Genomic DNA, 12,380 nt, shown 5'->3' with positions numbered 1-12,380 from the left:
CTCCTGTAAGGGCCTTCTGTGGGCTTACGCTCTGCTAAACCAATGGGAGACCTCACTGTCCTTACACTTCTTATACAGGATTCTGGCTCAGTCATGGACCCAGGATGCTTCCCATAGTGTGTTACTAGCACAAAAACCCATCTGGTTGAAATCATGATGGCCTGCCACCTTGGGAGTAACATAATCAAGAGGGTGGAGGAGGTGAATCCCCAAGACCTGAGAACAACTCATAGTTTTCATGAGGTGGATTTAGGACTTGAAGGAACATGGAGTGGGGTGAGGAAATTAAGTGAAGAAGTTTCATAGGAGAAGAGTGTCAGAGGGAATAGAGGTACCTTGAAGTTGGAGGAGGGGAGAGAAACTATTGATAATCAGGGATAGCCCAACCGAGTCCAGCTGAGCTGTGAGGCCAAGGTGGCCATTGGCTTTCTGTGCCTAGGGTCTTCAGTACAGCAGAAGGGCTTGGGGCAAAGGAGGAATTTCATGACCCTACAATCAGACGATACAGTATTTTTCCTAAGTGAATTGACGAACCCTCAATTCTGCCCCTTGCCCTGCCTTTCCAGAGCCTCTGTATCTCCTAGACCCTTCCTTGAATCCTTCCCGGATGTCTTGTGGATGGCCTGGAGTCCCTGCCCTTCATGGTACCCTTGGTGGTCTCACTCATCTCAGGAATAGGGCCACCAGAAACCTGAGTCATTCTTGTCACTGCTTCCTTTAATGTCACTCACCAGAAGTGTGGTTCTTCCTCCAAGTCATACATCAGACTCCCACTCTCACCTCCTCCAGACTCTTAATCTTTCTTTACTGGCCCTCTGTGTCACTTCCAAACTGCTATTCTCCATCACCCTTCCAAAACACTGGATGGTGTCCCTCTAAAAGGTGGGTGCCTCCAGAGCACCCCTACCTTGTCCCTATCCCAGTCACTGAGGGCACATGCCTATCCCTGCCTGAGCCAGCAGACTCCAGGGCAGAAGCCTGGCACACACAGTGGAGTAAGTAAAGTGGGAGATCCCCTCCCACAAAATATCTCTAAAAACACCAGGACTGCAGGAAAAGTGGGTCAAGAGCAAAGAGAGGAAGCCTGAGGTCCTGCCTTGGGCACTACTCCTGGTTGGAAGTGTCAAGACTCCCTCATGGCCCAGCCCTAATCCCAAGGGTCCCCAGTGGTCTCCCACGGATTCGGACTGTAGGAGAGATCCTTAGCCCCCGAAACAGAAAGTCAGGCATGTGGCTGAGGTGTGGATCAAGTGACAGAGTGCCTGCCCAGCAAGCTTGAGGCCCTGAGTTCAGATTCTGAGTACCACAAAAAAAAAAATTTAAACGAAATGGTTTAATTCTTTGAAGTCAGCAGCCACTGGCCAGCCAGTTTTGGTATCCTGAGTAACTAGCACACCTTGTGTCCATTCTTCCCTCCTGCCTGTCACCTGAATCTGATTCCTGCAGAACATGTGCCGGGGTAGAACAGGTACAATCTTTGATTTTGACTTGTCTTTTTTCTCTTTGCCTTTCCTCTCCTCAGTGAAGATTGTCATTCGGGGGGACAGGAACACAGGCAAAACAGCGCTTTGGCACCGGCTGCAGGGCAAGAAGTTTGTGGAGGAGTACATCCCCACACAGGAGATCCAGGTCACAAGCATCCACTGGAATTATAAGAGTGAGTAGGAGTGGGTAGGGAGCGCAGCACAGCACCTCACCCTCACAGCGCAGCACAGCACTGCGCAGAACCATGCCCGCAGCATAGCGCAGCCTCCTGCTGAGGTTCCTGGGAAGCAGCTTCCCAAGACTGTGAAACCACCATCTGCCCATGTGGAAATCCCCAGGTGAACTCAAGGTGCATTCATTAAAGGTGTTTTTTATCACTCCAAACCATGGATTTGGACCCATGAAGTTAGTTCTCTCTGTCTATGAGAACTCTGGGCCCCAGGCAGCCATATTTGCAGGTGAGTGGGGAAGGAAACCCCTCCAAAGACTAGATCTCCCCAGAGACCTCAGAAAGCACTGCTTGGCCCACTCTGAGAGCACACACGGAGCTCTGCCCTGTAGGCCTGTGTGCTGTGGTGCTGTGAGCAGTGTAGGTAGGTGCTCAGTCTTCTGTGCTTCATGGGTAGGATGCCCTCCTCTCTGGATCCTGAGGCACTCTACCATCCTTTCAACTCCCTTGCCCCTGCCACACACACTCCAGGGAAGAGAATTGTTGCTGAGATGTATTGAAGAGACCGTAGGAACTCATGAGGCAACTAAAAGGACCAGCAGCACCAAAGAAGCCCAGAGAGGAGGCCACAGGGCTAATGGCAGGGCTGCGCCATCCTGGCCTGCTTCACAACCAGAGCAGAGCAGAGCTGTGGCCTCCTGCATCCTGCTTCCCTCAGAGTGGACTGGAGGCCAACAGGATGAAGAAAGGGGGTCAGAAGGACATGACTGAAGCATCCATGCTGTGTTGGAGTCTGTCCAGTGTACGAGTGTCTGCTTGGGTGACCGGAGCGGCCTGGTGACCCTGAAGGTGTACTCAAAGGTGGGGGGGGTGCCATGTGGTGGCTTTGTCTCTGGGCCAGCAGATGTAGCTTTCATGCAGAGGCCTAGAGGAGCAGCCCTGTCTCCCCCAGTAGAAAGCTGGGATCCAGGCAGTGACACCAGAATGGCCCCTGGCAATTTGGGAAGCCAGGAGTTGACACTGGGCACTAATCAGGATTTTCCTGTTTCAGCCACTGATGACGTAGTGAAAGTTGAAGTCTGGGATGTAGTTGATAAAGGTAAGTGCATCTTTTGTGTTTTTCTCTTTAACACTATTCACTCTAATTAGAAGAGCCTCCATCCCCACTGGCATCACCTCATTTGGGTATCCTTGTGCCCATTACCTTGAGTGTTGGCTTCTCTCCCTTGAGTCATGTGTCCTACTTAAGACCCATTTTGTCCTGTCACACACGTCCAGATATGGCCCAGAAATGTGGAACAGGAATCAGCTGCAACACTGTGGAGGAAATTTGGGTTTGCTGCCAACTATTTACGTTTTGTCTGGGTCCTGTGTCTGGTGGACCTGTCAGCACCAAACACCTGCTGCTTTGAGCATCTGTCTAGTAACTGAATAATTGACCACTAGTGGGGATGGAGAGTCTCACTACTCAGTGGCCCATGCAGGGCTGTTTTAGTAGCCCCTCCTCCCATGTGGTCACTGACGGGGCTCCCCAGGTGTCATCCCAGCACTTGTGAGCACCTGTAGGTGCTGCACTCCAGAGCCTGTGCAGTTGGTGGCCCTGCCCTAAGGGAAATGCAGGGAACAGACTTGGAGGCTCACAAGACACCACTCACTGGATACTTATTTCATCTGGTGATGGTTTGATGCCCAGTTGTCCAACCATGACCATGGGTCACTGTCATTGGAAACTTTTTTTTCACTGGCAGACACCCTTTGTCTCTTTTGTCTCTTTGTCTCTTTGTCTCTTGTTTGACCCCGGTCTAGTTTGCCTGAGCGCAGCTCTGCTGCTGGGAAAACCTGGCCTGGGTTGAATAACCCAGGAAGCCCCTGGTTATTCAGATGGAAGGGACAGACTCAACACACCACCATGATAGGAAAGTGCAAAGGCTTTTATGTACACATCTGGGGGAAAGAGCACCACGAGTGAGGAGGGTGGTCCTCCATCCCCAGGTCAAGTGAGCCAGGAACAAAGAATTAGGGAAAGAGGGGAGAGAAAGGTGGAAGTGCTCTGGGCCCATACCTTTGTTGGGATCGTGGTGTTATCCAAACAGGCTTCCCATAGGGGATCTTAATTGGTGGGTTTATAGCAAGCAGGCTATAAGCAGTTATGTGGGGTCACATTGTGACTGAAATGTGGTCACTTTAGCTTATCTGTGTGGTGCATATGGCACTTGGGTGTCAGCAGACTGTGTGTAGTCTCCCTTAGGGAGGTGGTCACGAGGCAGAGGCAGTTGAGGTGGACCACATGAAGGACTTAGGGGAACTGTGGAGTTGGCACTTATGGCCTGAGAACAAGATGGATTCTAAGGCCACACAAGTGATAAGAATTCATTGCAGAACACCAGGAATTAAGATCCTGTGTCCACAGCTGAGGACGCAGCTCCCACACAGACCTCCCTCCCTCCCAAACCTGGGAAACAGCAGTAGGACCCCCCCCGCCCCCCGTCCCCAGTGTCCTCACAAAAGTGCCTGATTTCATTCCTGTCTTCTCACATCAGGTCACAGGTTCCTCTGTGACCCACAGAGTGAGAGCTCACTGACTACTCTAGCACTAGAATTGTATGTGTGTGCATGAGCTTCTGGGACTGAGCCACGGCTGATCTCTCACATGCAGCCCCTGATCTTCAGACGTGGTCTCTGACTTTGCTACACAGCCTCTGGCCTAACCAGCGTGGCTGTGCTGTGCTGTGCTGTGCTATGAATCTCCAGGTCTAGGGCTTCACTGAGAGGTGTGTCTCACGGGTTGTGGTTTCTGGTGCAGGGTGTATGTCCTTCTTTCCTCAGCCTGCGTTCATTTGGGGGGCGGGTTGGGGTCAAGTAGGAACACCAGCTGGTTGAGAACAGTGCACAGAGTGATTCCAGCAGAATGTAGCCTGAGTGAGCCCCGCCCATTGGGTAAGCGTCACCCTTGTGCTTCTTCTCCATGCCTTCTGTGCATGCCGTGTGTGACTCCAGAGCGTTTGGAAGGTGCCCACCAAACAGAGGTCATGTCGTTGTACCCACTTTGGGGGCAGGAGTTGCATCTGTCTGCAGCCACCTGATTGCATGAGGCAGACCTTATGAATCGTATTGAAGCTTCATGAAGGGAGGGTGATGGGGAGCAGCCTCAGCAAGTTTTGACTTCCTCTGGTGCCTCTGCTAAGCCTCAGGCCCCTGTCTAGTCCCTTCTCTCCTGGCCAAGGCACCTCTCCTCCCCGCTACCCAGAGCTGGTCTCATGGCAACTCACTAGGAATGGAGGCTTATGTGGGTGGGAGCACATTCACCCACTGGTCAGCAGTGCTTGTACCCATGTGAGGGTCTCCAGCGTGGGAGGACCAGTGAGGATCAGGCTTGGCTGGCTCCTGTACCTTTTGAGGCAGGGCTTACCCTGCCAGTCAGAGCGTGACAGGAAGTGCAGAAATGCTGGTCCCTGTTTCGGGAGTACCAGCTGTGGTTACCCCAGCCTCACCCTAGTGAGGGCCCTGCACCTCACAATGTGTCCCCTGTATCCCTCCCACCCTGGACTCAGCCATGGGAGCCAGGCTGTCAGGAGGGGCATTTTTCCTCAGTGGCACCTCACCTCTAGCCACCCTCCCAGGAAGCCTCCTTAGGTTAATAGTTGAACCAACACAGTCCAACGTGACACTACAGAGGTCAGGGTGGGGCCAGGGAGGGGTGCTCCCCCTTTCGGCAGTTCCTGAACCCAGCAAGTACACCCCTAATTTTTGTTTGTCCTCTAAAAAGGAAAATGCAAAAAGCGAGGCGACGGCTTGAAGATGGAGAATGACCCCCAGGAGGTGAGCCCTATCGTCAGGCTAGTCTTCTCCTCTGTCCTGAGCAAAGCTGCCTGTAGTCATTTACAAACCCAGGCAGACCCTACCTCCTGCTTTTCCTGGGCTCCCTGAGTGTACTCCTGCCCATGGACATGTGGTCATAGTCCACATGACCACATGTGGACTGTCTCCAGCTGCCCGTGAGACCCTGTGCTGCCAGGGTTGAATTTTAGGTTGGCTGCCCTTGCTTCACTGGGAAGATACTGCATTGGACTGATTCCTAGTTTGAGTTTGAATGACCTGAGGGGCACGTATGTGGCCGCATTTTGCCTCAGCCTTCAGAAGTGCTTACACGTTTTGGGGCTGTGGCCGTGGTGCCCATAAGTGGGACCATGGTGCTCAGTGGGTGGTCCTCCCTGGGAGCTGCAGCACAGTGTGCCCATTTCTGTGATCCCGACTGTCCTTTCTCTCAGTTGTTTGAGTGCCGTTTCTCCTCCCTCTATCCACAGAACACCTCCTCTGTCTTAAACTCAGGAAGTTTAAGTGATGCACACATCCCCTACACACTCTGTGTGGCCTGTTTGTGTGCTCCAAAAGTTCTGGAACAAATCTTATAAGGCAGCTGACAGCTCCAGCACTGCTTCCCTGCTTCTGAGTGGTAGTTGGAATCCACAAGCCCTGGGGAAGATGCTACTAATGGTTTGTGGGGGCCTGAGCAGGCCTGTCTCCTGCATTGGTAGAGTTTGCTGCCACCCTGGCCCATGAGCAAGTCTCATGAGCACCCAGCAGCATTGTCTCTTCATATCTTTTTCCAAATGAAATGACGATTGTCTTTTCAGATTAGAAAACTCCCATTCAGCCTTTTCCAGGTGACTGAAGGTCCACAACTGGGACCTTGCTGGGAACATGGTCTTGACACCTTTTCCTTCCTGTTCCTAGGCGGAGTCTGAATTGGCCCTGGATGCTGAGTTCCTGGATGTGTACAAGAACTGTAATGGGGTGGTCATGATGTTCGACATCACCAAGCAGTGGTAAGCGGGGCAGGCTGCTTGGAGTGGCTACACAGCTGTTAGCATCAGGTGACCTCATCAGCCAGCATTCCTTTGCTGGTGTGGCGCTTCCGGCCTAGAGGACTGAGGCATCTGTGCCATAAGACAGAATGGGTTCAGGTTTACGCCCGTGCAGTAAGAGGGTGAGATGGAGCCTGATGGTGGCTCAGGCTCACGGTGCATAGTAGTCTAGGTGAGGCATGTACCTTCCACAGCCCCACCGTTTTGAAGGTGGTTGTTGTTTTTTTGAGTTTTTTTTTTTTTTTTTTTTTTTTTTTTTGGTGTGACTGGGGTTTGAACACAGGGCTTCATTCTTGCAAAGCAGGTACTCTACCACTTGAGCCACTCCTTCAGTCCATTTTGTAGATGGGATCATATGAACTATTTGCCCACGCTGGCCTCCAACCTCAATTCTCCAGATCTCAGCCTCCTAAGTAGCTAGGATTACAGGCATTAGCTACTGGTGGCTGGCCCAAAGACACCATTTAAAACGGCAGAATCAAGTGTCCCACTGGTATTGGGGATCCCGAAGGCCTCTTCATTCATGGCTCATTAGGAAGACACAGCTAAAACTCATGACTGCAAAGGACAAAGAGCAAAGCAAACAGTGAGCAGAGGTGCACAGAAACCAGGCATGAGCTGCAGAGCCTCCCCTGGAGAGTCTCTCAGGACCCATCTAATTCCTTGCTTACTTGTATGACAGCACTTGACATGTGCCCAGGGGACTGCCTGACATGTACCAGCATGAGACTGAAAGCACTCCTGTCACCAACGATGGGAAAAACAGCTGAGAAGCTCCCAGATGCCTATAGAGGGCCACCCTGAAGTCTTGCCTGCTCTGCACACACTGAAAACTAGACTCCAAAAATGCTGAGGGAAGGAAGGCCTTATGGCAGCCTATTTAGAAGTGGTATTTGGGGTGCTCACCCTACCGTTTATTCTGTTTTTAGATACGTATTTTTTTTATTATTGCATATGCAATCCATGTTCATTGTAGAATATTGGCAAATGCAGGGGAAGACAATCTTTCCCATTCTCATAGGCCACAACACTCAATTTCACATGGGCAAAGCCATAAGGAGCTTGTCTCCCTGCTCTGCATCTGAGATGGGAGTTCAACTTTGCACATGGGTGTGTGCTTTGCTGAACTGGAGCACATGGTCCAGGGCAGAGAGCCACCTACTATGTACAGTTTGCCACCTGCAATCCCCAGAGGCCTTTTGCATGTGCTGGTAGTCAGTCCTTGCTGGGCAGTGCTGTATGCATATCGGTGCCTGCGGGGTGGGAGGACTGGGTCTGGGCAGGCAGCTGCTATGCAAAGGCCACAGGCAGCCACGCCAGCCCAGACCATGGCCACTGAAGACCTGTAGGTCCATGTCCCTGACTCAGTGACTTACTAACTGGGAACTTCACTCCCAAGTGTTAGTACTATATGGGATGACCCATATAGTAGAGCAGTAGGGCAGCCCTGTGAACCTGTGATGGCTGATACACCTGCCTGTGTGTGACTGTGCTCCTAAGTAAGAGAAGCATGTTACCTAGGCAGGTGTAGTCAGATCCCAGAGTGCATGTGCAGTACCGCAAGAAAACCAGCCGTCAGCTCAGCTCCACTGAAGCCCCTGTGGCCTTCTCAGGCTAGCCGTACAATGTCCTGCAGCTTCTGAGAGGTCAAGCTGAAGAGAAGGGCAGTGCCCTGAAGGCTGGTGAGGACCCAACAGCTAGTCCGAGGGGGGAGCCACATATGTGTCCAGGCTGCAGAGTGCAAAGTAAGCAGAAGATTGAGAAACGTGGCGCAGGTGTCCACCTGGGTCTGTGAGGCCCCATTGGCAGGTTGTGCTCAGAGAACCAGGTGTGGACTGCAGTTGTTTATCAGTCTCAGTGCTCAGAGACTTGTTGGACTCTGGCATGTTTGGTTCAGGTGGTGACTGGGTGTCAACAGACATCTGGACATCTGTCAACAGAGCCCCAGCACCCATGGGAAAGATGGAAAGTATGGGCCCTCAGTGGCCACATCATGCAGTAAATGCACAGCGTGCCTCATGGGTCAAAAAATGCAGGAGATGTGCCCAAGTGGACATACTAGAAGATGAGAGAGGCCACTACAGTTATAGACATGTCATTTTTCTGCTTTCTTGACAGGGAATCTGAGACACACACATCACTGGTTGGGTTATGGGGGGACATTATTTTTGAGACAAGGTCTTGTGTAGCCCAGGCTGGCCTTGAATATGAAATCCTATGCCTCTGCCTCTGAATGTTGGGATTACAGGCATGTTTCACCATGCCCAGTTGGTTGTGTCTCTACAAGCTGTTTGGGATGACCCAATAGGGCAGCCCCACAGTAGATCAGTCCTGAAGAGACCTGTTTTTCTATCCTGCCAGCCTTCTGGGTAGCATTGTTTGCTACAGAACCAGGCTCTGGTAGCAGTTCATTTGCCTCCAGTGACATCTCAGAGTCAGCAGTGACACCTCAGTGATGGTGTTCACAAGCCAGGAACAATGAGCAGGGAGAAGTGGACAAGCTGCAGCCCTGACCTCAGCGCATGGCAGAGCTGAGGACAGGTCATGCAAGGATACGTTCATTTCATTGTGATGGTGGAAATAGGCCAAAATGGAGTTGATTTTGTAGGAGCACAGACATATGGCACTCCAGCAAAAGACTGGGAATGGAGCGTCTGGATTTGCGGGTACGGGGAGGTGTATGCCATCCAAGAAAGGAAGTGGGCATGGCTGCAGGCCGGGGGGATTGCAGCACTCATTATTCTTTCTTCTCTAACACTGCCTGTGGCGACAACTGGTTTGGGTTGAGTTGAAAGGCAGCCCCAGCACATGCAGCTCCCTGGGTGGGGGGTGGGGCGCACAACTAAGGCTAAGACACACTCCCCCCTTCCAAAGGACCTTCAACTATGTCCTTCGGGAGCTTCCCAAAGTGCCGACCCATGTGCCAGTGTGTGTGCTGGGAAACTACCGAGACATGGGCGAGCACCGAGTCATCTTGCCAGATGATGTGCGTGACTTCATCGATCACCTGGACAGGTGAGTGCTACCAGCCCTACTTCCACGTAAAAACCCATGTGTTCAAGTTGCACTGGGGAAGGACAGGAAGTTTGCAGACATTCAGGCAGCAAAGGTGGAAAGCCTGGGCTGTGTGGAAATGAAGCAACATGGCCCTGGCCCAGGGAGGGATCATGGCCCATAGTGAGGGAAGTCAGAGGGGAAGACCTGTGGCGCCAGCCTCTGGGGAGCCCACTGAGTCTAAGGTCTCTGTGGTTGGCAGTGCCATGGGAGATCTGAGCGAGGGCAAGGTGCCTGGCCCCGAGGGACCGTCTAGCTCCTGTCCAGTTCCTTAGACCACCTCAAGAGGTCACCTGCTGAAGACAACTCAGAGCTCCACCACTTGGCAGGCTTAGCAGGAGCCCATGGCCGGGTTCTCAGGAGCCTGCTGCAGGAAGGGGCCAAGTGGACCAGCAGCCTTACGCCTAGATGTGGTCCTTGGCACAGGATGGGGCTGAGCCATGTTGCCCTGCTAAGACCTTCCTCTTATATCTTTGTTTGAAAACAGACCTCCAGGCTCCTCTTATTTCCGCTATGCTGAGTCTTCCATGAAGAACAGCTTTGGCCTGAAGTACCTGCATAAGTTCTTCAACATCCCATTTCTGCAGCTGCAGGTGAGTCCTTACCATGCGGGACATACAGACATATGGCTCTTTTGTTTCTCTGCATGAGGATGGGCCTCATCTCAAAGCCCTGAGAATGTGGTTTGTGCCATGTGCTTGAAAGCTGGCCACCAGCAAGGATCCATGCAGAGCAATCAGAGCAGGAGGCCTAGGGTGGATGACATGCCTTCTCTACTCACTAAGGAGTGCACCCCAAGGCAAGGTCTCGCTTTCTCAAATGGAGCCCTTTGCCTCTCTGGGGCACATCCCAGGTGGATCTGGAGACCTAGGTAACACTGAAATGCTCAGCTAGCCACCCTCGCCATGGATCATGGCCCTTTGACTGTCTCACTAAGGACAAGTATGAGGACTCTTTGGCCATCAGAAAACACCTGTGCCCCTCCCTGCTCAAGGTGTCCAGCCTCACAGGCACAGATGAGGTGAAGGGCAGCCCACCAGTGAAGCGCTGTACCGCCCCACTTTCCAGTGAGCATTCCTCTTGAAACCTTGTAGATTTCTAGAAGTTGCAGAATGGTACAGGGTGTCTACATCCTCACCTAGCTCCCAGTGCCTGCGTCTTATATTTCCACAATGCTTTTGTCAAAGTCAAGGAACCAATGTCAGTCTGTTAACTAAACTGAAGCCTCCACCCAGACTGACCTCCTCTGTCCAGGATCCCTCCAAGGGCTGCCTTGGGGATGGATGACTTTAGCCATTCTTAGGACTGGGCAGGTGTAAAGACTGCCTCTCACTTGGATCCAGACTGTAATTTCCTCATGGCTAAACTTGGGTTTGGGTTTGGACAGAACACCACAAAAGATGACGCACTCTTTGCATCACCTCATCATGCAGGTCATGGCATGCACATGGCCTCTCATGTGGCAAGGGGGACACTGGACTCCCCAAGAGGTCCTGGGCTCCTCCAGTTTCTGCTGTGGGGCACAGCTCTGTGGGAAGGGCAGTGTTCTGGGAGTTGTAGTCCTGCCCAACTCTTAGGACACCAGGTGCTTTAAGGTATACATCCTTTGTTTCTCTGACCCGGAGGTATACTGTGACTTCCCAAAGCCAGAACCCCTTCCCAAGCCAGGAGAGCAGCTGGGTTTGTAGGACTTAGGACAAAGATCCATGGGCCCTGATGGTGAGAACAGAGGACTAATCTCTGAACTGAATCCCTCTAGGAACCTAGGAACCAGGACAGCTGTGGAAAGCCACGTGTGAGGTGATTAGTGGACAGGAGGAGGGCTGAAGGGGCCTGCATCTGGGGACCTGTGGCAGTTGTGGGGGCTTCATTCTTTCTCCAGGATACCAGGCTTGCTTAGGAAACTGAAGCCTTTCCTTTTCACCTCTTTTTCCATTTGAGAGCTGTAAGGCTCCTGCAGGTGGGGCTATGCTGAGGAGCCCTCAGTTAGGAAGAAGGCAGGACTTCAGGGTCCTACAGTGCAAAGGCCTTTCCTTTGCAGACTCGTCTCAGTTCAGAAATAAAGGAGCTCAGCTGCTGCATGCCATGAAGGTTTTGCCACTGGCTTCCAGAGTCACCAAGGAAGAGAATGGGATGCCAGGACCAGCATAGTGTCCCTTCTGTCGTGCATGCATGCAGGGGACCCAATGCCTACTGTCTGTCTGTAATGGCTGCCAGCCATCTGGTCTCACACCTGCCCTGGATGTCCTAGAATGAAAGCCCAGGTCTCCTTTATTTCATCCAAAGATATTTGCAACATGTCTCTTAAAAGTCAAGACTTCTGCTGGGTGTGACAGTATACTCTTGAAAGCCAAGCACTTGTGAGGCTGAGACAGGCGAATTATGAATTTGAGGCCACTCTGGGCTACATAGTGAGAACCTGTCTAAAGAAAAAAGAAAATCAGGTCTTTTATTTTTGGTGGTATTGGGGTCTGAACTCATGACCTTGCACTTGCTAGACAGGTGTTGTACTGCTTGAGCCACATCGCCAGCCCTTTTTCCTTTAGTTATTTTCCAAATATAGTTTCCCCCTTAACAACCAGGCTGACTTGGACCATGGTCCTCCTATTTACGCTTCCCATGTAGCTGGAATGACAGGCACATCACCACCACACCCAGCTTTTTACTGGTTTCGATGCGGTCCAGCTAAATTTTTGCCTGGGTTCTCCTGATCTCCAGCTCCCAGGTAACTAGGAATATAAGCATGCATGAGCCACTGTGCCCAGCTTGAAAAAAAAAATCCAAACTTCGTAACACAACCACAGCAC

General features: G+C 51.9%; 1 protein-coding gene across 3 annotated transcripts in view; it reads left to right on the top strand.

Annotated features, from left to right (window-relative positions):
- The window catches only part of Rabl6 (RAB, member RAS oncogene family like 6), a 28,249-nt gene that overhangs the window by 9,152 nt on the left and 6,717 nt on the right, over nt 1-12,380 (top strand). For 2 of the 3 annotated variants that reach the window (XM_074052797.1, XM_020183966.2), the window contains exons 2-7: nt 1,523-1,657; nt 2,706-2,753; nt 5,421-5,473; nt 6,389-6,480; nt 9,394-9,534; nt 10,061-10,166. In XM_074052797.1, coding sequence (XP_073908898.1) covers nt 1,523-1,657; nt 2,706-2,753; nt 5,421-5,473; nt 6,389-6,480; nt 9,394-9,534; nt 10,061-10,166 — 575 coding nt within the window. The other variant, XM_074052798.1, reaches the window with a different exon arrangement.

The sequence above is a fragment of the Castor canadensis genome, chromosome 13 (assembly GCF_047511655.1).
Source record: "Castor canadensis chromosome 13, mCasCan1.hap1v2, whole genome shotgun sequence".
In the NCBI taxonomy this organism is placed as follows: Eukaryota; Metazoa; Chordata; class Mammalia; order Rodentia; family Castoridae; genus Castor; species Castor canadensis.
This window is presented reverse-complemented; position numbering and strand designations above follow the sequence as displayed.